The 24665-nt window shown below is 44.1% G+C and overlaps 1 protein-coding gene across 1 annotated transcript in view; it reads left to right on the top strand.

Moving 5' to 3' along the window:
• Positions 1-24665, top strand: part of DIS3L2 (DIS3 like 3'-5' exoribonuclease 2) — a 179789-nt gene that overhangs the window by 100089 nt on the left and 55035 nt on the right. Inside the window, 3 exon segments of the mRNA XM_068200544.1 lie at positions 6472-6584; positions 13486-13593; positions 17035-17268. Of these exon segments, the coding sequence (XP_068056645.1) occupies positions 6472-6584; positions 13486-13593; positions 17035-17268 (455 nt within the window).

Here is a 24665-nt window from a genome sequence, read left to right as displayed (position 1 = left end):
TGAGTTTTGTTTTGGACCTCACCTAGAGCCAGGCACAAATTGGTTTGTACAATTGTAGTTGTCTCTGTAATGTTCAGTGGATGCAAGGGACAAAATGCCCGAAGGTTAGAGTAAAACAGTACTTTAAGAATCATGTTATTTTGGATTTTAGATTCATTGATGTCCAACATTGACCTTTTAACTTAAAGAAGAAAGTAACAAATAGCCTGTTATGGTTTATTTTTGTGAAAAACTTGGAATATTTTTTTTATTCTCTTAGAACTGCTGAAAGCATCACTTTGCAATGTCACCATTCCTGTCAGTAGTTTCTCAGATGCTTGTGGAAGTTGAGGAATTGCCTAGACTTTTAGTATGGGGTGAATTAACATATAAAGATGATTTGGGGGTTTTTTCCTCCCTTCTCTTGTGATCTCATGCTGTTTCTCAGTTTGGAGAACTGGGGCTGATCTCAGTTCTGCTCATTTTAGGGATTTGGTCCATCTCCCAGCTCCTGAGTTTGAGCAGTTAAATAAGAAAGGTCACAACGTTTATTATCTTTACATCAGCCTGGCTCCTTAAGGAAAGGATGAAGATTGAAGGTTTTAATTGTGATTTAAGGAGCAAAGCAAAAGCCCAGACCCAGCCAGCACCTCTGCAGCCTGATGCTGACACAGTGCATGTGCCACCTCCCACAATTTGCCATGTGAATGTTAAGGGTCTGACCTTGGCCACCACTCCAGGTGCTACAGACCTCAAAAAGGTGAGCAAACATGGTTCAAAGAAGAGTTGAAATTTCTTGGAACCTTGGCCAGGCTGTTCCTGATGGTCTCTCTGTTACTGGTAGGTGAAGTGGGTTGTTTCTGTGGGACATTTTTCATGCAAACCAGGAGCAGAGGGGTTTGATAGCATGCAGCATTTTTTGATTGTTTCCCTTTAGAGGTGTTTGTTGTTTGTTTGGGCAGACAGTTTTTCATTTTTGAAGTTGTTGCGACATTTACTAGGTGGATGGAAATATTTGGATGGAAAAGTTGCTGCTCTGTGCCCTGGGGACTTGTCCTGCTCTCAAGATACAGGATCTGATCCTTTTACCAGAACCTTCTTGTGAGGTTATGTCAAGGAAAAACCTTTAGAGAAGAAAAAAGCTATTGCTTGCCCAAAAAAAGGGACAATTAGTTGCATTTCAGTTGGCTAAAGGGCCATCATGTGATAATTTAAAAAATTTGGTTTCTTGGTAAACAAGTTAATGGATTTATGCTCAGTTGCACTGTGTCTTCAGAAAGCAAAATGGCCCTAGGGCACACAAGTAAAATTTAAGCACTTGCCTTGTTATTTAAAAATAAGTAAAATACACTGTCTGGATTTTTGAACAACAGCTTGGCTTCCTTTGGTGGAAAAGTAACCTCAGCTGAGAATTAAAGCTACCACCTTTGCCTTCAGACTCCAGAGCAGGCAAAAAACTTGCTCTTTCCATGGTTCCACTTTTATTTTTTATTAAACTCTTCTCCTCCACTTCTCTATCCTGCACTTCCTTCACTTTCCCACTTGCTCTTCTCTCCTAATCAGTCTTTCTCTCTTCTCTCTCTTTTCTTCTCTCTCTATCCCAGCATGGTCACTTCTATAACCCTTGAGCTGTATGTGTTCATACACATGCCAAAGAGAAGCAGAAATATTTGGGTCATGTCATTCAATTAAAGGAGTATGTTAAAGGTCTGTGACGGCCCCTACCTGTTTCCAGCAGCTTCCCCAAGTCTTGGTGCCAATTTCTGCTTCAGTGCAACTTTCACTGGGTTTATGTCCACCTCTTTATGGTCTGCAGCCCCTCTGACTGTCCCCTCTCTAACTGTGACCCTCTGTGGCAGACACTGTGCTTCCCCCTTGATGAAGACTCCTGATCTTCTGTAGCGCTGCCAATAGCACCAAAATATGCATGTAGGTTAAAGGCCTCATTTCTCTCTCTTTATGCAAGTTTTTCATACTTTTGCAAGGTGCTAAATACTGCTTAGCAGATAAGAGCAACAGCATGATACCCCCAGGGCTGTGGAATGGGAAAGAGCTGTAATTATTTGCTGCAAGAGTTTGATCTAACGAGGGAACAGCTTGGGACTGCCTTGACCTGTTGGCAGCAGGTGGGTAGTTGGCTGTTTTCTGGGTACGGCAAACACGTTGCAATTTGCTTTGAGCTCTTCTGTACCTCACTGAAGGGTGAAGACAGTGTGGGAAACAGAGGTTAATATAAAAACGCTGGTATTTGATTTTAAGTTGACTTAACATGTTTGCTCATGTTTGACTTCCCTCCTGAGAATGATGATGCTTGAAGGTGAGATGGAAATAAATAGGAGTGTGTCTGCGTGGTAGAGAAATACTTTCTGATGTTTAATCCTTGAAGAGCTGCGTTTTTCAGTTATATGGCCCTAAAATTCACATATGCTAGGGTATGAAATGAAATTGCTTTGTCTCTGGATTTGTGCTATGACTGGGTAGGGTTGCTGAAGACAGGGAAGAGGGATTTGCTTCCAGTGTATTCCATCACATACTGTTCAAATGCATTCAACTCAACTTTCTAATTCCAGGGGCAAGTGCTTGATGTGACCTGCTGGGTTGACAGTTCTTATGAAGCATTTACAGGCTGAAAATGCCTTTTCCTTCTCTTCCAGCTCCTTCTTACTAATCCCTTTTTGTTTATATTTTTTTCGATAAAGAAGGAAGTAAGTTCTCTGAACTGTTTTGTCATAGAGAATGAGATCATCATCAAAAAAAAAAAGAAACAAAAAGAAACAGCCTCTTCTTTGTTCTTCTGCAGGGTGCCACTGCTCTCCTTTGATTTTAGCGTCATACTGATGCACAGGAGATTTTGGGGTGGGCTCAAACAAGCCAGATCCTCAGCTCGAGGAGCTGAACCTTCTCCAAAACATCTGTGTGCCCATTGTGCTGGGGGAGACCTGCCTTTCATGGCTCTGTCATTTCGTGAGCTCCAAGAGGGGATCCAGGCTTCCAGAGAGCTGGTGAGACACAGGTCCATTCTGTTCTGCCATTCTCACAGCCACACGATGGTAAATGAAAGGGAGGTTATCCTCTCTGCTTGTGGTGTCACAGCTGTGTCGTTTGCAGTAAGGTGACAACAAGTCCTGTCCCGCTGGCACAGAGCATTGGCCCAAGGAGGGTTTGGGTGGCTGAGTGCCCAGCCCTTTCCCTTTCTGCTTGCAGATGTCAGGAGAGCTCCTCACTGCAAAGGGTCTCTTCACTGCGTTTTGCAGTGCTGTAATTTCAGACAATGCTCTTGTCTCCATCTCTGTCACCCCATCTCTGTAGCTGCAGAGAGGAGCTGATAGGGTTCAGCTGGATAATAAAACACGCCTTGCTTGATTCTAAACTGCATTCCCTGTTGCTAAACATCTCCCAAGAGCAGCTTTGCAGTGGTAGAGTTTGAATGGCATGACAATTTTGCACCCACTTTCAGATGAAATTATTTTAAATGGAAGAGTCCCAGAGATCCTGAGTGAAAGAAGCCATCCAAGTGCCTTCAGCATTTTTCATTGCAATAGATGCTCCCTGCAGCTATTGCTTTAATAGCAGCATATGAAATGCCTGGCTTAATCTTCTGTACATTTTTATGTAAATTCCTTTTAAAAAACCCTAACCTTTTACTGGTAGTGTATGCCTAGAATAAGGGGTTGTTGTGCAGCTTTAAGTTCCCTGTTAGAGAATTTGGGATGAAAAAAAAAATTGTAGTTTGTAGAAGTACTTTTTTTCTCCAAGAAATTTAGGATATAAAAAGTCTGTCACAATGGAGAGCTACATGGCAAGGTTTGAAGTCTCTCTTTGCTGGAAAAGTATATTTTTTCAACAAAATGGAGGTCAAGTGGACCATATGTAGTAGCCTATGGTGTGCGGTCCATGTGGTATCCACCCTCTACCCCTTTCCTCTGATATCTTTGACAAGACTTTTTTAATCCATGGCTTCTGGTTAAATTCTCTTTCCCTTTCAGGGCATTTTTCTCTCTTTTTTTTTTTTTTTTTCCCCTTGGGAAATAGTATAAGACTTACAATGTGAAATGTTCCTTTTGTGACTTTGTCATAAAAATTAATGAGACCAGAAAAACAGTTTGTGGACCTGGAACAGAATTCTAGTGAATAGTATTTTTCTATCCACAATGCTCTTTCACTTTAATTAGCAAATAAACCAGGGAGAGAGCAGCAAGCAGGTATTTCTGTGCAGGCTTAGGCTGGTATTTTGTCTAGCACATTCAAAAGCAGTGATTTGAGAGAAATCAGATTGGTTGATCACTGTGCTGTATCTTCAAGTTCTCTTGGTCTGAATATTTTGGGGGTGAGGGAGATAGGGTGATTCATACATGAGCAAGACAAACCCAAGAGCTGCCAGTTTGCATTATGTCAATGTATGTAAGAAAATATTTAGATAGAATTTCCATTAAAAGTTCAAAAGCAAGGGGCTCACGCTGACCCCAGCTTTTAGAAGCTCTGGTGGGAAACCTGAATGAAATTTAACTCTGCTCAGTGTGTTTTCGTTGGCTGACTCCATGTTTTATTATCTCATGCAATGAGATCTTTCTTGGTTTGTCGATTTTCTGTCGAGGACAAAAAGTTCATGTATGTAACAGTGCACATATTGAATTAAAGTGCGATTAAAGGCATGATGTAATGACCCCCTCTCCTTTTCCTTTAGTCAATATTTGCCTGCAGGGTCAATACGTTACAATATTGACTTCAAAGTATTCAATATTTTTTTACCTTCTGAGTGTGTTGGCTTGGAGTGTGTGTAATATTAAACCTGTTGGTTGAACTGTTGGTCTAAGACTTACTGTCTAAGTAGTTTCAGGCTTGGATGCCTAATCCATGTAGAGCAGCTTTCAAGGCATGTGATAATATCACAACACAGCTGTAGGCAGCTTTCTGAGGTGAACCATTTAATCTGCAGGCTTTGCTCCCAGCTTCCAGACAAGTGGTGGAATTTGTCCCTTGGTGTGCGATGGGATTATTGCCCTCTCTCCCTGCTGCCATCATATTTAGTCTCTGTAGGCCCTTCCAGTGGCTGGAGGTTATGTGGGCACATCTAAACCCCATCCCTCCTGCCTTCCATGTGTGTTTCTGCTGCCTTTACATCTGTGCTCTGTCGAGTGCACAAAGGCTGCTCAAAAAGCAAGATTATGCTTTGTGCACTCAAAGTGTTGTGCAAACATGGCTTAATGAGGTTAAATCGTTATGAAGTCAGGCAGCTCTGCAGGGTGGGCTGGTACTCATTTCCCTGAGTTCCCAGCTGGGCCACGGTGGGCTGGGTGTCTCCCACTAATAGGAGGCTGAACCTTCTCATGCTTCCTCTTCATCTGTTTCCACTTTTACTCTGCTGAAATCCTGTTCTGGTATCCATCAGAAGGGCACACAGGCACATGTACTGCTTAATGACAACAGCTATGAACCATTTATTCTTCAAAAACGTGACACTCGAGAGAAGGGCTTTGATAATGTTCTTTGCAAGGTGTATAAATAAACAGGATTGTCACCAGCATGGGATCTTATTACTTTGTCTCTTTAAAAAAATTAAGGAAAGAAAAAATATTTATAGATACCAAGGGGTTAGTGAATTCCTCTAAAGAACCAAGTGTTATAATTAGGAACCCGCTGCACTTAGAACTATTCTACAAATAAGCACCTCAAATCCAGCCTAGTCCTTCCAGAGAAAACAAAGGTCAATAGGCTGCTTTGAGGATTAGCAAACCCGAATTTCTTGGACTCAGGTACTAATTACTTCCAAAGCTGAGGATGATCACTACTTCCAAATCCGAATTACTGCCAAAACCTCATGATAAACCTCAGTAGTACTCCTCTCCAGCCTAACTTTTGACTTAAGATGCTTTTAAACTGGACTCAAAGGATCAAAGGACAAATCTGAAGGAAAGGCAGAGTAAGGGTGGAAATATTCTTCTAGTGGAAAGCTGCACTTCTGCATAGCCTGATCCAAAGTAATTGAAGACTTCCCATGTCCCAGCAGCAAACTGGGCTCAGCCAGGTTGGTGCAGTGCTGATAACCCAAAAGTGTGACTGACTGCTCCATACCAGGGAAATGGGATCCTGCACTGCCTGTGTGCTTGTAAGGTGGGGTTCCATCTTTCTTTCATGCTGTTGTCTGGCAGTGAGGGGGTGAGGACTGGGCTCGCTATTACAAGCTCCTAACTGGAAAGATTTATCCACATGATTTTGGAGGGTTTTCACATTTCCACCTCTGTACTTGAGGATTCACTTCTATGTACATTCACTTGCATGTTGTAGCCACAGTGGTGGTGAATTTGAGAGCATCCTGAGAGACCACGGTTTTCATCCCAGATGGAAGAAGTGGAAAGAAGTATCAGTTTTGTGAGATTTCAGTGTAAAGCAGAAAGGTTGTGGTAGCACTGGGGGAGGGGGAGAGGAGTCAGAGTTAAATATGTCAGCAGTTCATTTCTGCTCACAGCCTACTGACTTCTTGTGCAATTCCAGGGAACTTGGAAGTGGGAGTCCACATCGCGGATGTGAGCTACTTCGTACTGGAAGAAACAGCACTGGATAAAGTAGCAAGTGAAAGGGCCACCAGTGTCTATCTGGTGCAGAAGGTAAGGACAGCTTTTCCTTTGTTTGTCTGATGACTGTGCCTCCCCTTTACCATAAATTCATGTTCAAGGTTTGTTTTCAGAAGCTCACAATCAAAATCTGGCTGTTATTGCAGGACACCTCCAAAAATGAGTAAGTTGTTGGAAACACAGAAGCTAGCCTAGCCGCTCACTACCTTGGAGTTTATGGAGAGAGGCTAGGGTGGAACAGCAGCTTGTGGCCCTCTGACTGTGGTCAGGGAGTGCCCCACATGTGCCAGGGCTCACCAGCTCAGTGCTGACCTGAGCCAAGCCTGACAAACCCAAGCTGGCTGCTCTGGTTTGCTCTTGGGGGATTCAGATTGGCAGATGTGGAGGATTTTGTCTTGCCTTTGGTGCAAAAGTCCAGCTAATCCCTCCAAGAAATGGATTTGTGTCAGAGTAGGGTGTAAAACACTCTAACAAACAAACAAACATCTTGAGGTAAAACAAAAGGTTCACACTCTTACTTTATCTGGATATCCCAAATAATGGAGGAATAGTGTTCAGTCATCATGCAATGAAAAGATGCCTGAAATTATACTGATTTTACCTTACCAGAATCAAATGTTAGGTTCAAGTTTAAAGTTGACTTCTAAGCTTTACAAATGAACAGGTTCAGCTTTAACATTGTTGGAAAGGAAATGTGTAGGCTTTATCTGTGGCTGTCTCATTTTCAGTTGAATGTGAAGAAACACTTTGTAGCCCATCAGATACCACTGGCGCTGTGCATGTAGGGAAGCTGGAAAACTTGGCTGTCAGTGTCCTGTGCAGGCTTGAGGCATCAGCTGCATGAAGAGGAGTGTTGAAGCAGTTTCATGGAGCAGATTAATATGCCTCTTGCCACCCTCCCATTCAGTCAGGCTGAAGTCCTTGTCTCCACAGCCCCTTCTGAAATGACAGGACATCTTTTCTATAATAAATAAGCGTGTCCTACTTGCTACTTAGGATTAGGAGTGATTCTTCCTGTCCCTTCCCTTCCTGGATGTTTTCAGGGTTGTTATCTGGGGAGGTTTTTGCAATGATGCTTCTTTCCATAGCTTCCTGTGTCCTCTCTTCACTTTCTGGATGATAAAATTATTTATGTTACACTAGTGGAATCAAATTAATGGTTTGATATCAAGCTGTTTACCTTTAGCAGCTGTTCCATAGCTTTCTTTGGGTAGAAGCAGCAAGGCACAGCTTTGGGGGTCTCAGGGAGTCTGGTGGGTTTCAGCTCCCTGTGGAACCACTGTGGCAGCAATGCCAAAGTGTCCCCACCTGGTCAGTGGTAGTGACACCAACAGCACACAGTTGCTCCGTGCTGGGAGATCCCTGTTTCTGCTCTTGCTGTTCTCCACAAGTGGCAAGCAATGTGTATCTCATGGAAACAGCAGTTCTGGCACGAGTCTTCCCAATTCTGTAGTCTCTCCAGTGATAAGCCCTTGGCTTCCCCCTCTGATGGATGACTCGATGATGGGAGGTGTGGGCTGGCCTAGGGGGGATGTCACTGGGGGCAGCAAAGCTGTACTCCAGGAGGATTTTGTGGCAGTATTTCCAAGTCAAAATAATTGTGGTTTGAGGCCATGCAATTCTTTTAGTCAAGGGAGAAGGAAGATTTTTATAAAGAAAGGAGACATTTTTCATGAAAATCTAGTTGGATGCAGAAGCTAATTGAATTTTCTTTCAACGTGCCTTTTCCCTCCAGCACTGCCACTCCTGTGCAATGCCAGCATAAGTTACCTGCTGCCCCTAATCTTCAATTCATCTTCAACTACTGTGGCCCAGCAGTCAGGATTAGTGTTTTACCCACACTCCTGGCCTGCTGAAAACACATTTTGAAAACAACAGACAAGGTTAGATGATGAAATTTTCAATATTTTAATTGCAAGAGATGAAGAGGAGTGAGAGGTTGGGCAAAGGAGCGCAGCCAGACTGAAACAAGATGGTAGCATGACTCCTGTAGAAAATATGCTTTCCTTTGATGAAACTGTTTCCTAAGAGAGCTGTGATTCTGTGAGAGGTTAGCATCATGCTAATCCTCCAAAAGAAGTTAAATAAAGCCACATATTTAATTTTCCTGAACCAGAAGGGGAGTTATTGTGTAATTGCTAGTGGTCTATTTAATACAAGTCAAAGGTTTTTGAAATAAGAATGTATCAGGTTTTAAGAAGCAAGAAAACCTAAACAGTTTCCTCTTTTTTGGCACATCTCACGGTGTTATTTTAGGTGTGAAGCAGCTTGAGTGAGAGTTCAGCCATAAATCCCTATAATATTTTACTGGTCCTATTTTACACTGGAGATCAAAGATCAGAACTGTAAGCCTGTCTTCATGTTGAGTCCAAGGACTTCAAGACATTCACTTTTGACACCAGCAGGTTGTCAGGGTGTTGATATTTTGATAATTTCAGGCTGAGTAACAAAGAGTTGCTCGAACTCTGAATTCATGGAAGTGTTGATACAACTCCTGAGGAGAAATCTTGGCTCATAAACAAATTGCCTATTTCCTTTGAGTGTCTTTTAGTGTACAAGCAAGAGATTTGCTGAGCCCACTCCACTGTTGAACTTCGCATTCTCCTACCAGCTCTAGTGGAAACTCTTGGTTAATACAGTCCCTCCCCATTGGATTGACTGTGGGAGAAGGATCACCTTGGGAGTCAGTGGTGGTCATAACCAACCTGAGCCATGAATGAAGGGGCAGCCAAAGCAGGATGCCAGAAGAATGAAGTGGTTTGAACGGAGCAAAACTGCTCGTGTAACTTTGTGAAGATAAGGGATTATGCTTGACTAGGGTTTGTTTCTTTTTCCCTTTGGTTGGCTGACCAGTTTTCCCCTTCTGTTCCTTGAAAAGCTGCTACAGTGAGTCCACGGATCAGAGGTGCTCTGGGCTAACCTGCTCTGAACCTGGCCAGTGAGTTAGTCCTGGCTGCAGCAGATGTTTCTGATTTTATAGGGAACAAGAACTTTTATCATCCCAGGATGTATGTGCTCGCTCCCTTCCCTGCCCAGCTCCCTAGGTATAAGTCTGAGACTGGAAACTCACATTTGGTTTCTGGAAGCACTTTATTAGCTGAAGAGACAAAACAAAACAAACCCCAGGGCTCTGACAAGCAGGGATTTGGATCTTCCCCTGCAGAGGAGCCAGCTGCTAAGCAGTGTGACCAGCCATGGTCACAAGTCCATCTGTTTTATAGTGCCAACATGATGGTGTGTAGGACCCCCCCAGCCCCAGAAGTGCCCTCTCTCACTTTGGTTTTCCAGTGGTGTCATTGTTTTGGCTTTCTGGGATGTGTGGCTGCCTGCAGGGAGAACCAGTAGCATGGAGCAGGCTGTCAGGCAGTGCTGGACAGCTGAGTCTCGAGGGTAGTGCTGAAGACTTCGCATTTAGGACTTGGAAACAGGGAGAGATTGTCTGTCTATGGTTTGATTTGAAATGCAGACTTGCAGCTGCTAGCATTGATATCAGCCTTCTACTCAAAGCAGTGCCCTTTCCAGTATCTCTTGGGCACTGCTAGGCTTGTGGGGAGAGATGATGTCTTTTATTAGTCTGACTGATAGAGGGGGATTAAAACCAGACAAGCTCTCAGCACCCAAGCCCTGGTTTCTATGACACATTCATTAGAAAGGATTTCCTCGGGAGTGTAGCTCCTTTTTTACATTGTAAATTTTTTTTGCCTAGTCCTGCTGGGCCTCTCCAACTGCATTTCTAGATTTAGCTATATTTATAAACCCCATATTCCAGGTTTATGACCCCTGTATAAGCCCAGGTGACTTTATTTCCATCTGCAGTAAAATCAAGCTGAATGATGTGATCCCCAACATCAGCACATCCGTAGCAATTTGCCAAGGAAACCACTTCCCACTGGAGGTGCTATCCCTCGGCAGCATTTCAGCTCGCTGGATTCCTGTGTGCCCTGGCACTCCACAGGACAGCTGGCAGCCACTGCTGGCTCTTGGCAGACAGTCACGGGAAGGGCAGAGCATTAAAAAGGTGCCGGGCTACCTCTGGATTATTCGAGGCAATTCTACACACCTCTGATATTCTGCAAATCTGGACATTAAAGATGTGCTTAGGGAAATCTCTCATGCCATGTCTGTCAGAAAGAGATGGAGATAATCCTGTTGCCAGAGTTCCTCTGGGCAGCCCCTGGGATCACTCCTGGAACATCTTGCTTTCTGAGTGTGACACAATTGTGACATCTTTGTATGTTAAATGCTGGGCTTGCAGTTACTGGGAATCCTTTCAGGCTGCGACTGTATCATGTTAAGGAAAAAGGAAATGTATATTTATAACTTAAACTCCTGTGCCTTGTGACAGTAGGTTTATACTCCGTGTAGAGGGTGAAGAGGAATTGTGATGTTAAAGCAGGAAGCAGTCAGCCAAGACTGTTGTGGTGCTGGAAACAGGTTTCTTTTAATTCGGTAAGGTAGAATAAATTGAAATACCTTCAGTGCAAGGTCAGGTTATGTTATGTATGTGTTTGCTGAGCTCAGGAAAAGGTTGATTGCATTCTTACTCTCCCATGAGACTTCCTCCATGGCTTAGGTTAAGTTACTTCACCTAAAGTTTCTCTCCTGTAAAACAAAGGTAACACAGGCTGATGCTTCCCTAACAGTACATTTGTTACAGCTAATTGCTCGGTGAGTGTTTAGTGTTGTAATTATGATCTGAGTTAAAGCTTTGCTTATGTTTCACATCATTGAAAGCCCTTCCATTGAATTACAGCCTCTTGAATCGGATATTAATCCTGCTTGAGTACACTTAAAGCGAGCATGGGCTTTTGTGTTCCATGTAGGCATTTTTCTAGCAAACTGGTATTGCTCCAGGAGATGTGAAGGGAAAGAGGATGTGCAAAGGCACACAAATATTCAGTAAGTACAGACCATTATCAAATGATCAGAACTGGGGAGAGAGAGAAAAGCAGCTTTTAATTCGGGTGGGAAAGGGCATGGGAGCTTTTATTAAATTACCAGCACTTTGTTTGCTGTGGCCTGAACTTTGGGGTCTTAAGGTGGTCATGGGTGATCTTAGGCAGGCAGGGATTTCCAAGAGTCTATAAAGCTATTTTCTCTCTTTTCTGATGTGGGTTAGCATCACTTACACTGAATCTATAGCCTTGTGGTGTGGGTCCTTCCAGGCAGCATGGGCAAGCTCACGTACTGGGGCAGTGAGTTATGAATGTAGCAGTATTGTTAACATTCTGTTCACAACTGCAATAACAGAGTTGGCGGCCTTTGTGTTGCGGGAAACAGCTTATCATGAGCTGTGCCCTTGTGACCTTCCAGGAGAACCAGGGCTGCTGATTCATGGTGTGACTCCCTGAGAGCCCCAGACCATACAGTTAACCTTTTGGCACTAGTGTGCACCGCAGTTAGAAGGGATTGATAGCCATTTTCTGGTGCCAAACCACAAATATTATTAAATATTTAAAGTCTTTTCTTCAAAGCAAAAGGTAAGTGTAAAGTGGGTGCACTTGAGGAGAAAACAGGCTGTTTTTTCATATTGTTTTGAAGAACAGTGGTTCTCCTGCCTCCAGGTAGAAAAAGTTATCTCTGGAATCACTAAATAGGTGTCAGAGTTTGGAAGAGCTGGGATTTGTATGCCAGTCAGCTTCCTGCTGGTCCTATATTTACAGGCTGGCACACAGAGCCGTCAAAACGGAAACTAAATTAAATAGCTAAATTACTTTATGGCACACAAGTAGAGCATTTCTCTCTGTTTTTCTGAAAAGCACCATTCCATGTTGCCACTCAAAATAAACTAGAGGAGTAATGTGGTTTTTTGAGGGCAGTTATTTCTTCTTCACAAAGGTAAATAATGAGAAGGGAAGTCAGAAGTGAAACTCAAATAATGAGTTCTGCTTCATTAAGCAGCTGCTAAAGATTATCTTTAATACAGACTTCACTTAGGAAATAACTCAGGGATGGTGGAAACCCTTGGAGCTACTTGGGTTTGCTCTAACATGAATATGCTCAAAAGCTTTGTTGGTGTAGTCAGGTGAGTAATTTGGGATTTGGTAATTCAATGTTCAGCAGCAGAAATATTGATTAGTTGTAAGGAATTAGGACATGGGTTAAAAAATCCTGCAGAAATTTATGTTGGCTGACATAAATTTTGTTCAAATTTTAATTGTAATAAAGTGATTGTTCTCCATTTGCAAACAGCATGGTCAATAGTCGTGACACAGGTACTTTTGTTTATCTCGCCTGCGTCTACAAGTTCCTATCTGTGTTGTAATGCATGGTTCAATCTTTACTGAAGCCAAGCATGGCTCCTGTGTTGCATGGGAGGTTTAATTTATGCTTTACAGAGAGCAGACTTGCATTTACTTCTTGGATACATGGTATTCAATAGGAAAGCAAGAAACACAATTCCCCAATCCAACCTCTTCAGCTCCTAACTGCCAGGACCATGTTTCTTCAACATTGAATTTCCTGATGTGCCCTTCCTCATTCTTCCCAGTTCCAAAGAAGTTGGAAACAGAGCGAACTCTGTGACCTTAAAAGTTGCAGTGGAAGTGTTTGCATAACCAAGGATGCAGATTACTCCAGGATGCTTACTCCATTCTTTGGAGGGGAGCACTGGGAATGATTCCCAGGTTGGAGACTTAAAACTGCCTCAGGTCTCATTGAGGGATGGGGCTGATGTGGATGTTGGGGGCCTTAGCTATGTCTGAAATCCCCTCATTTCAGAGGATTTGGTTTACTTTCTCATTCCACGCCAGCACGCTGTCTGCCATGTGTTACAGCTCTGGCACGGGTGATGCATCCCAGAGCTGTGACGTGGCCATTCCTGCCACAGAGAGCGTGATGTCAACAGCTTAACACATTTTCTCTTTACCAGCTGGTCAGGGAAGCTTGTCCACACTAAAAGCTTGTGTCTCACCAAGGCTCTCTTCTCTTGCAGGTGATCCCAATGCTTCCCAGGCTGCTCTGTGAGGAGCTCTGCAGTCTCAATCCCATGCAAGACAGACTGACGTTCTCTGTGATTTGGAAGTTGACTCCGGAAGGCAAGGTACCTTAGGCAGCAGGCAGTCATCCTGCTAATCAGTCCTCCCTTGGTGGCCAACCCCTACTCTTGTAGTGGTAAAAATGTCATCCCTCAACACTCAGGTGGCTAGGAAAGGTGAAAAATACTGGAAGATGTAGGACTGTTCCTGTGTCTTGTCTTGCTGATGACATACTGTGGAATTTCTAACTGGAATAATCCCTCAACATGGTTGGGAAAGGATGAATATTTGTATGAATCTCAGGAATGGAGAATATCCTGCTCCTTGCCAGGTCACCCAACCATTTAATGTCTTACCTCCAGCAGCAATTCAGAGCTAATGGTTTGGGTGGGATGAGATGTGCCCCTGACTCCAGGCCTGCCTTGTGCTCGCAGGCAGTTGTGCAATGCAGCAGTATTGCCTCTGTGGCCTCTCTGGTAAACAGGCTGTTTAATTCCTCTTCAGAGCTGCAAATGACATCAGTCCAAATAAAGCATGATAGCCATTCGGCAGAGGCATGGCTCCATCCCCTCTGCATGTGTTATTTCCAGGGAGCGGTTGTGGAGGCTGGCTGTTGGTGCACTGAGCTGCCTTCAGCTGCCTGCCACCACTCCCCTCCCTATTTCTCTCCCCTGTTTCTCTCCCACACTCTTTGTTACCCTAAAATCTCTTCTCTGGTGATCACAGGGTCCCCTTACTAATCTCCCCCACTAATCAGGGAGGGCTAAAGACTGGCAGTACCAGAGCGCTCTTTAGTCTGTGCAAAATACACTTCTTGTACTCAGAGGTTTTTTTAACCATTGTTGTTACATATACAACTCATGCTCATATACAACTCTTTCTGTAGACAGTATTTCTTGTGCCAATTTGGTAGTTTTTCACAAAGATTAACCTCCTTATTATTGTCCCAGCTGCTCTAAAAGATGCTGAATCTATCTTTGTGCTTTAGCAAAATACAGTTGCAGTCCTGATTGTGTATTTCTGCAGTGAACCCTTGCTCTGGCACTGAGGTGGGTTGTATTTGTCTGCTGTGAAAAGTGTTCCCCTTCCTATAGCAACAGCATGATTGCTCATGAGACCTTTAAGAGTAGCTACTAGGTAGAGCTTTTATTGACTCTGAGTTGTCTTTGAACAGCTAAAGGTCAAGTCTTAATTAAAATAAGCCTTTAATTACATCTTGTCTCTTGTCCCATGCGATATATCTGTTGTGTTTCAAGCAGTGCTCAGTCCAACCCTGTGTGACCAGTGAGAGAATAGAGGAGCTGTAGCATTCAGCTCAGGGAGCAGACCTCTGGAGTGGTCTGGGCCATGGCCGTGCTGTCCCTGGGAGAGCAGACTGCCTGTGGCCATCTCAGCAAACTGGTTTCTCCTACAAGGCCTTTCAGGGTTAGTCTTACTCGAGGTCACTTGATGTGGATGTCAGGTGAAGACTGGAGAAGAATTTATTCTTTCCAAGAGGAAAAGTGGTTGCAGGGCTTTTGCCCAGGAGGGCATTCTTCTGAAAGCTGGTATTTCTAGGTGTTGGTATACCTGTATCTCAGTGCAGACAGGATCACATGCTCCCCCACAGTCTGCTGGGTGAAAGGGAGGTGAGTCAAAGGCCCCAACACAGCCCTTGAACCTCATCTGTTGGTGGAGAGCCGTGAGAGCACTGACAGTGAGGACAGGATGTTGCTTATGACTATGGGTTTTTCTCAAAAGCAGGCAGAACTGGGGAAGCCTTATCATAACTTTAGAAATCCTTTAGATGCTGGTGCTTTGTGTGGACTCTGGGTGCACCAGGTTTGCTGTGATGGGGGAGACCTTGCACACTGATCTTGTGGGCTACTCATTGTAATCTCTAGGTCCCAGCTCACAACCCCCAGTTGTTGCTCCTCTTCTGTGCCTTGCCCATCCCTCATCCATAGTACATGGGCCAGCCCATGGGAGCTTGCCCATTCTCCTGGTGGGGTTTCCAAAGCAGGGGCTGCTGACCTACTGGACATGCATCCCCCATCACCACAAGAAGCTGAACTGCATTGAACAGATGCAGCAAAACACAGAGCAGGTGCTGCCACCACTCACCACTGTCAAAGCATCTCTGTCCAACTTTGTGGCTTTCTCTTCCTTTCTTTCTCCACAGCACAGAGGAAGAGACACAGAGAATAACCATGAGCTGATGGTCAGAGCACTTTACATTGCAAGATGCTACTTGCTGCATCTCTGCTGTTAAAGCACTTTCAAAGTAGAAATAAGCTTAAAAGCCTGTGACTTTCACAGCTCTGAATTGCTGAGTTATAAAGCACATCTGTGATGCAATAGGGAAGGAGGCAGCAAAGGTATTTTGGGAATCAGTCCCTTCCTATTAAGAGGAAGGTTTGTCTCTGAAGCAGTGTCCTTGATGAGGCTGTCATAGAGAGCTCGCTCTTCTCCCTGGACACTGTCACTTGCAGAATTTACCTTGCCCTGTTGGACTGATGAAGGGGTAAGGTGGCACTGGCAGCTAAGGCAGAATTACAATTCTTCAATCATTCTCTGAGCACCTGTGCTTTGAATGACTTATCACAAACTGCATGTGTCTCCAGAGCCCTCATACCAATGCTCTTTGCTTTTGTGAAGATCCTTCTGGCCACGTCCCTCAGCACTTTATCACTGTCTTGATGAGCTGTTGGATTGATTCTCTTATATATCTCAGCTGAAAATAGGTTTTTCTGTCTGCTTTAGGAAGTAATTCTGAATTCCTACTTTTACGCTGGTATTCTTTTAGGGAGTTCACAATAGGAGTGGCTTCTGGTTTAAAATAAAATATTTTTATAAGCAGTTTATTGAATATTTTCCTCTCAATTCCAAAGTAGTTTGGAAGCCCAGAAAGGTTCCTGGCTTGAGTTTGGACCTAGAACCATGGGCATGATCAGAGAAGCAAGGGGTCAGTGACTGTCCATCTGTCCTCCAGACCCACCGAAGTCCTACTCAAGCGCTTTCACAAGTGCTAGTCAGACGTTGGGGTTCCTGCAGTACTCCTGAAAAGGGTATTTTAAGGCCAGCCCCTCGTGCCCTGGTGGCCAGACTTCAAGTCATTCTGCTGTGTTTTAGGCAAGAGAACCTCTCTGGCATGTGTGTATCTGCCTGTTGTCACTCCTGCACCTGGTAACCTGTGAGTCAACAGACTGGTTTCAACTCCCAGATGGTCTGTAGTTCTTGGAGCTCTGTGGAGAAGGGAAGTCAGGTAGAGGAGAGAGATCCAAGCAGTCTCCTATGTATATGCACAATATATTGCTGCCTCTTACTTGCATATACAGGTTACTAGAGGCTAGAGAATCTGCATGGGCAAAAGGCCTGAAGGTCTCAGTAGGACAAGATCTTCATTCAGAGATCAGAGGTAGAGGGGAAGTCTGCTGTCATCCCTCCCAGTGTTTGTAGAACTTCCCAAGCTTTTGTGCATCGGAAGAATGAGTACTCAGATCAATTTTCACTTGGCAATTTTGCAGATCCTTGAGGAGTGGTTTGGGCGGACGGTCATCTGCTCCTGCGTGAAGCTCAGCTATGACCATGCACAGAGCATGATTGACAGCCCTGGGAAGGTGTTGTCACCTGAAGAGCTCCCCCCTGTCTCACCTGAGCACTCGATAGCTGAGATCCAGGAGGCTGTGCTGAACCTGCATCGAGTCGCGCAGCGCCTGCGCAAGCAGCGCTTCACCGAGGGTGCCCTGCACTTAGACCAGGTAAGGAGTAAGTCCAGCCCCTTCAGGCTTCGCCAAAGCAATTTCACCTTGTACTCTCTAAGAATTTCCTGGCCTGTCTAAAAACTCAAAGGGTAAAATCAAGGCTGGAATAGAAAGTCAGGTTTGAGTGCCAATGTTGCCTTAAGAGCGGCATCAAATTATGTACCATAAGCAGTAAGTAGGATGAAAAGAAAAAAATCCCTGGTTTTTAAGGAGTGATCCATTTTCCAGCATTTTTCAAAATCCTAAAACCCTGTTGGACTGGGTAAGTAATTCATAGAGTGAAACAAATCATGACAGTGTCCTTCATTATCATGCAGTTCAGATATTAGTGCACATTTCACTGGGAAAGGCTCATCCTCCACATTTCTTTCTATGCTTGCAATATTCTTGTTTTCCACAGCTTTCATAGCAGTTCTCTGTGCTGGGAAAATGGCTAAATGTTATCTAAGCTAATACTTGTAAGTGTTGGGTGTGTTTCAGAGGAAAAAATGCTAGCGGGGAGGTTTTCTGTCCGGGGTGATTTAAATAATCTTGTATCAGTAGTGGTATGTGTAATTTCTATTTTACAAGGAGATCCAGATATTTTAGGCTATCACAGCAAAAAATACTTTTTCATGATGTTCAGCTGCTCTAAGGTGGTTTCTGATAGTTTTTGTGGATAGGAGGTTCCAGTAATTGGTAGAACCCAGTGGTCTTCCTGAGCAGTAGACAAAATAGCCTCTTAATATAAGGAAGCTCTATTGTTTCATTTTGTAAAAGGAGTGTGAGTCAACATAAGGATATTGCTGAGAAAGAAGCTAGGAGTGGTGTAAACAGGGCTATTGTATGTAAGACATATATTGTAACCCTTCCATTTTACTCAGCATTGTAGTGTTGTCTCCAGTTGCAGGAAAGTCTGATTCAAAGAAATCATTGCAGACCAACAGGAGCAAGAAGTGTCTATAATCTGTGACCTTCCTCAACATTCTGGTGGAGCTGCTGTGAAGAAGAGGCAATGTGTTTTCCCCCATGTCTAAGATGGACAGAATGACAAATTTGTATCTTGAGTTTCAGCAGAGGAGTTTTTTATTTTAGGATAAACCTTCTGCTGTAGGCAGTGTAGTGTCTGAGGCTATCTTGCCTACATCTGGTGTAGGAGGTCTTGGAGGACTGGTTAAGCACACGTAAGTGATCCTGGAGCAAGGACATTTGCTTAAGGTCCCCCTAAATTAATTTGAAAATTATTTTTGGAAATCAAACTTCCACTTTGAAGTTTTCTTAAACATCTTATCCTCTTTTGGAACAGCAACTTCCTTCTTTGAGGTTTAGTGTACAATGGCTAATAAACTGGGCCTTTGTTCCCAAGCACACCCTGAATGCTAGAGAAACATAAAAATCACAGTTTTTGCATGAGATTAGCTGCCTGGGAAGCCTGGGAGGTATCTGGCTTGGAAAAAGAGTCCATGGTGACTGGTAGCTGTGGCCCAGAAAGGTCACCAGCTGCCTTCCACAAGTCACTGTTACAGCGTAGTGCTGACTGCTAGCTGTGTGCCTCTGAGTTGAGTTACCTGTTATCAAACTAACCTCAGGGGAAATATGTTTTAAACCAGCTGTAACATTTTCAATGGGAGGATTTGGCCAGGGAAGCATCCTGTTCCAGTGATAGCCCATAGAAGATTAGCTGTGTTTTGTTTTGCTCTGTGCTCCTACAGAGGAGCCATTAAAGAGAACATATTGGAGCATCATTTGTGAGATTGGGATTAAAAGCCACAGCTAAGGGCACCAGAGGCCATGGATTCCTGCTCAGCCTAGTTCCCAACCATCATGATAAACTGAGTTATAGCTCACAAGTGGCACTTTACACTGTGCAGAATCTCTCTCTCCTGGCAAGAATGTCAGAGTAATGGTCTTTGAGAAGGAAGCGTATTTTAGATCAAGGGACACTTTCACCACACTTAGTCAAGTCAAGTACTGCCCTGATAGCTTTATTTTGATAAACTACACTCTCCCCAGCCCATGGAGGATGTGGTTGCTTCAAAGCCTGAGTATGAAGAGTGTGTGAGGGACAGGTTTGGGGACGTGGCCAGTGGCATATGGCAGGACAAAACAATCTGTATCCTTTAATAGAAGGGGACAAATTCCTCTATTCTTGCTTCCCCAGTTCCCTGAGTTCCCATGGGCACAGCTGTGTGCCACGTCCCACTTCCAGCCCCAAGTGAGCAAGCAAGGGTGGGTCCAAGTGGGAAACACACCTTTCTAATCACTGGACCTCTCACTGATTTCCTGTTGAGTAATGTAAATCTTGAACAATGGAAGACAAACTCCAGCAGGAAGCTTGGGGCAATGAATTATCGGATTCCAAATAAACCTGTGAGTGAAGGAAATGGTCATCTCACAGTCTTAAGGGAGGGGGTGGCTGAGCATGGATGACTCCTGTGGTTGTTTTTCCAGGGGATGTGAGCCCTCTTCCTATACATTGTGTTATGTTTGAGACTTCTACCATAGGGTAACTCCTGATGGAACAGTGATGACTTTTTTTTGCTTACTTTCACCCTGCCATTTTTCAGTGTGAAGTGTTCCTCTGCTTCCTATTGGTATTAAGAAAATCCTGGGGGAAAGAATCTCCCATCCTCCTTTGTGGTGGCTTTGGGCTGGTGCTCTCCCTGTCTGCCTCACTTTTCTCTTTGGAATGATACTGATTTGTCCCATAGTATCCATGTAGTTCAGAATTTTTTCCCCAGAATGAAGAACATTTCTCAGATGAAGCTATTCACTGGCATATCTTTATACCAGCAGAAATATTGGCTGGCCAGGGAGCTCCTTGGATGTGACACAGAATGGCTCCAGTAGGATGCAGCAGTGTCAGGCTGGTCCTGCTGGGGACCATTCAAATACCTTTGAATGTCACTGCTGAATTTTTATGACCTAATGTGGAGCAGCATCTGCTTGCCCATAGTTTGATCTTTTAGCAGCAATTTTAGAAGCGTAGCTCAACAGAGAGAGAAAATATATCTTTTTTTTTTTTTTTAATAACTTAGGAGTTACATGTCTGGGTCACACAGAAGACCATGAGACATTACAGAGATAATACACAGTCTGGAAAGCTTAGGATTTGTGGGTTCAGTGTCAGTATGTGTGTGTCTCTTGGGGCTGTGTAATTTTGAATTCTTGCTTTAGTTTAAACCTGGCTGTGACTTTAACCTTCAATCCTGTGACCCACTCTTTCCCCCACTCCCCAGTTCCTTTCATGCCTCTGCAGAGGTCTGGGGATCCTGCTGGGATTGCAGAGCTGCATTGGACCTTGGGTCTGAGGGCCATGTTTGCAAGCAGAGCCATGCATCTGTCATTCCGTGGGGATCCAGCTGTCCCTATAGGCCCCTTCTGGGGCTTTTTCCCTAGAATATGGTTTCCTGTGCTGCCTGCCAGCTTCCTAGTTCCAAAAAGCAGCTGAGCTGAGTTTTAAAGGTTTAAAGACTTTGCACCTTCAACAGCTAAGAAGCTTATGAAACTTTGTCCACACAGACAGAGATTAATGTATTTCTTTTCCTTCTCATTCAGAGCTGCAGCTTTTAGGTGCAAAGGCAAGAAGTCTTGTATGTGACTAAGAGAAAATGTTCAGGTATTTACAATATTGTCTTCAGTCCACCCCAACACCTCCTTCCTGCACAGGACCGTGAAATGCCACCCCTGTGCTATCCTCTCACAGCTCCTGGTGTATTCAGTCTGTAAATTGGAGCAGAGATTTGACCTGGTTTAAAAAGCAAAGTGAGCACAACTCACAGCTTTCCTTTTTTTTTTTTTCCTGGCCAGGTTACTTTGAAGCTGGATCACTTCCCCAGCCCACAGCTTTTAGAAACACTAGCCAGAGAATCAGATAGAAACTTGCTTTCAACAAAAACCATCAAGTTTGCAGAAAAGCTTCTTAGCTCCAGCCTGCCTAGAGGAGACGTGCTGATAAATGATTCTCTTTTGGCCTCAGCAGTTTATAAATGAATCACGAGGACAGATGCCTACAGGAAGACAGGTTAAAAAGGATTTCTGTGCCTTTTTAAAATGAGAATACCCCGGGATGCTGATCTGTCTCTATGACAACTCTCTGTGAGCTGAGCATTTCCTTTTGTTGTGCCAGTGATTCTACCTTTACCAGCACACTTACACCTGGCTGCTCAAAACATCAGCATTGACCAAAGTTCCCTGTGAGAACAACCCAAAGTGCATTTGCATTGTACCGGTTAATGGCACTGAATTGTTTGCACAAATTACACGAATTTAAGTGTTGAATTGGTAGTGAAATGGTCTCACTTCTGCTTGCTCCCAACTTGTGTATGACACCATTGTCTTGTCCTGTGAGCAAGGGTTGCTGTTCCCTGTGGGTCTGTATTGTTTTGAGTAACTTAAAGGTAGTAAAAATTGTATTGTTGTAGCTCTGGGGCACTGGAGACCCGTGGTCTTGTCCCATGGTTGCTGAGGATAAGGAAATCGATGATCTTTGAGAATAGCTTTGTTTATTTAAGACTGGTGGTACTGCTAAAGTAAGAGAGCATTTAATAGAGCTTCAGGAAACATAGGGAAACAAGATCAAGGGTCCCAAACACCAAGATGTGTGCAGAATGCCAGCTCCAAACCACCCAGGAATGTGACATACCGGATTTAGTAGCCAGCTCTGTATAGATTTGAAGCCCTCAGAACCTAGTCTGCCTATTTGGTGCAAATGGCTTTGAGAAGTTGACTCAAGCCACTCATGCATGGAAAGTGAGGAGGAGGAAGGACACTGCCTGTGACACTCTATGTTGGGAAATTTCATTTTTGGTTGTGGCTGATGGGATAGCACAGAAACATGTATTTTTAGACAGTTGTCCTTGCTAATGCTGTTTAATTGTAAATCTCAAGAACCAGAAATTAATTACTGTCATTATTAAAATTTTCCAATATGCACAACTGCTGGAAATAATTACGGGAAATTGTTTTGTCATATTTTCTGCCTGATATCTGTATAGTAAGCATTCAGGTCTTTTATTCTTGCTTTTTGAAAGTAATAAATATTTCTACCCTGGTTAAACAGTCATTGTGTGCAAAATACAGTTAATTAGTATATGAATGGAAGACTTAGGGTTGGAAGATGTGTTTAGATGGGGTAGAAAAGGGCTATAATGTAGCACAGACTTCAGTCTGAGGTGTTTCCTTTAAGAGCATGTTCTGAATTTATGTCTTAAAATGCTGTTGGGGCAGAAAGGTTCATCCTGGCTTGACTACTCCCTGGAGTGATCCTTAAGTTTTCTGTCCAAGGCTGCTGTATGTGCTACCCCTGCACATTGAGTGCATGGACTGTTCAAGGGAGAAGTAAATGGCTTTTCTCCAGCCCCTGACTGGAGCAGGGGCTGCATCTCTTAGTCAGTCTCAAAAAGAAAGTTGTGGTGCTCATTACATGGCCTGTGACATTGGTACCAAATTCATCTCGGATTTGGTTCCGTCAGGGTAGGTTGAGGCGTAGGTACCTGGCTGGGCACTTGGCTTTGGTGCAAGAGAAAATCCAACAGGCCCATCTATAAAAGCCTGAAAACTGCTATGGTACCTCCTTAAAGAGGCTGTTACAGCAAAAGTGCATGAACATGCCAGCAGAGGCAGGGTGGGCAGCATGTACAGGGCTGTGAGATAAATGGAAACTCAGACTGACAAGGAGCTTTCACTATTCACTTCCTATCACAATTCCACCATTGTCTGCTCCTTCTCTTTGATGTCTGGTTAAAGAGACATCACTGAAACCCAGAATGGGGACAGCAGGTGCTATATGATCATTATGGATAGTTGTTTATGCTGTGTGATACATAAGGCAGCTGGGGGAATGTTAGATGTACTTGGAGATTAATTTCCTTTGGGGATTTTATGTCTTTTGCGTAGCCCCAGTTAATACATCACAACGAGCATCTGAGGCCGTAGCGTCCTCCTGGGGAATGATATTCTCCTGCAGGAGTACCCAAAATGCCTGTACAAAGGTGTGTCAGAAAAGTAGGGAGGATTTTCAGCATGTCTTCCCTGCAATACCACAGAGGAACATGGTGCTTGGCAGGAAAATATGAGATGTCACCACTGTGGTCAGGAGCAGCTACAGCTTAGGTCGGGAAGTTTGCACACACACCAAGGATCCACATGGGATGGAGGTGTTCAGGGATCGTGTTATAGAGGGGATGTGTGTTGGCTGAGCATCTCTCTGCTTGCATGGAGATGTTTGCATTGCCAGGAGGTTTTAAAATAATTTGATTAAATTAGGATTTTGAGTGGAAAGCTCTCTGAATCTAGTCTTTTGCCCTGGGATTTTAATGAAGTCTTCCCAGGGGTGTGAGTAGGATTGATGTCCTCGCACATGTCCCGCTGTTCCCCGATGGTTCTTTTCGAGCCGAGCAGCTGTGTCCCAGCAGGAGCAGGTGGCGAAATGGTCGAGCTGGCTCCGGCAGGAGGGGAGAGTCGGACGCTGGAGCACAGGGCTCGGCTGTGGAGCATTGTGCTGGGAGCCACTGCAGCCAGATGTCTGGGCAAACACAGCCAGGAAGGAGCTCCCCACACAGTGGTGCTCTGGCATTAATTTACCATCAGTAATGCAAGAGTGGGTTATGACTTTATTCCTCCTGGAGAAAGTATTGCAGCCACTGGCTCAGACGTTCAAGACCTCCAGTGATGTACGAGTGGTTTTCTTCTAAACAAACACAGCTTAACCCTTGAGTTCTATTAAGTCTGTCACAGACATGCAAGCTGAGAAACTTCTCTGTAACAAACAGGTCTTTTGTTTTAATTTTGAGATGCTGTGTGACACAGCAGGAGTGTTAGTTGTTCTTTCACCTGCTAGCCTCAGAGCAAGTATCAGAGGGGAGGCTGGCTCCATCCTTCCAGATGATGGGAATGGTATGAAGAGGTGAAGCAGTTGCCCAAGCTCACATGGTGTGTTGGTGGCAGAGCTGTCAGGACGTTATCTGATTCCCCTGCCAAATCCAGTGCCTTGGGCCAATGCCGACCATTTTCTTCATCTCATGTTTATTATTGATACCTGTTGAATAAGAACTGGTGCTTCTTTGTTCCTGCTGTGTATGGCTGGCTCAGTTAAGGACAGGGGTTTTTTTGTCCTGGTTCCCTAGCAGATACATCTCACAATTCAGAGCAAGGAGGGCTGAACTTTGTCCAGCACATCTCTGCAGTGCAGAAGCAATTGGTGTGTTTCACAAGTAGCCTCTCTCCCCATTCTTTTCAGTTCTTGGGCTTTGCCTGTGTGTGCCAGGACCAAGCCAGTGGGCTGCTATCCCATGGAAGTCCCTCCTGCTTGCCTGGGACAGAGTTGCAGTGGGCAGTACATCATTAGACCTTCCAAATTGCTTGGCTTTTTCTGTTGATTGAATCCAGTTGGTGACCAGTCATTGTAGAATGGG

Source organism: Anomalospiza imberbis, chromosome 10 (assembly GCF_031753505.1).
Source record: "Anomalospiza imberbis isolate Cuckoo-Finch-1a 21T00152 chromosome 10, ASM3175350v1, whole genome shotgun sequence".
Taxonomy (NCBI): Eukaryota; Metazoa; Chordata; class Aves; order Passeriformes; family Viduidae; genus Anomalospiza; species Anomalospiza imberbis.
This window is presented reverse-complemented; position numbering and strand designations above follow the sequence as displayed.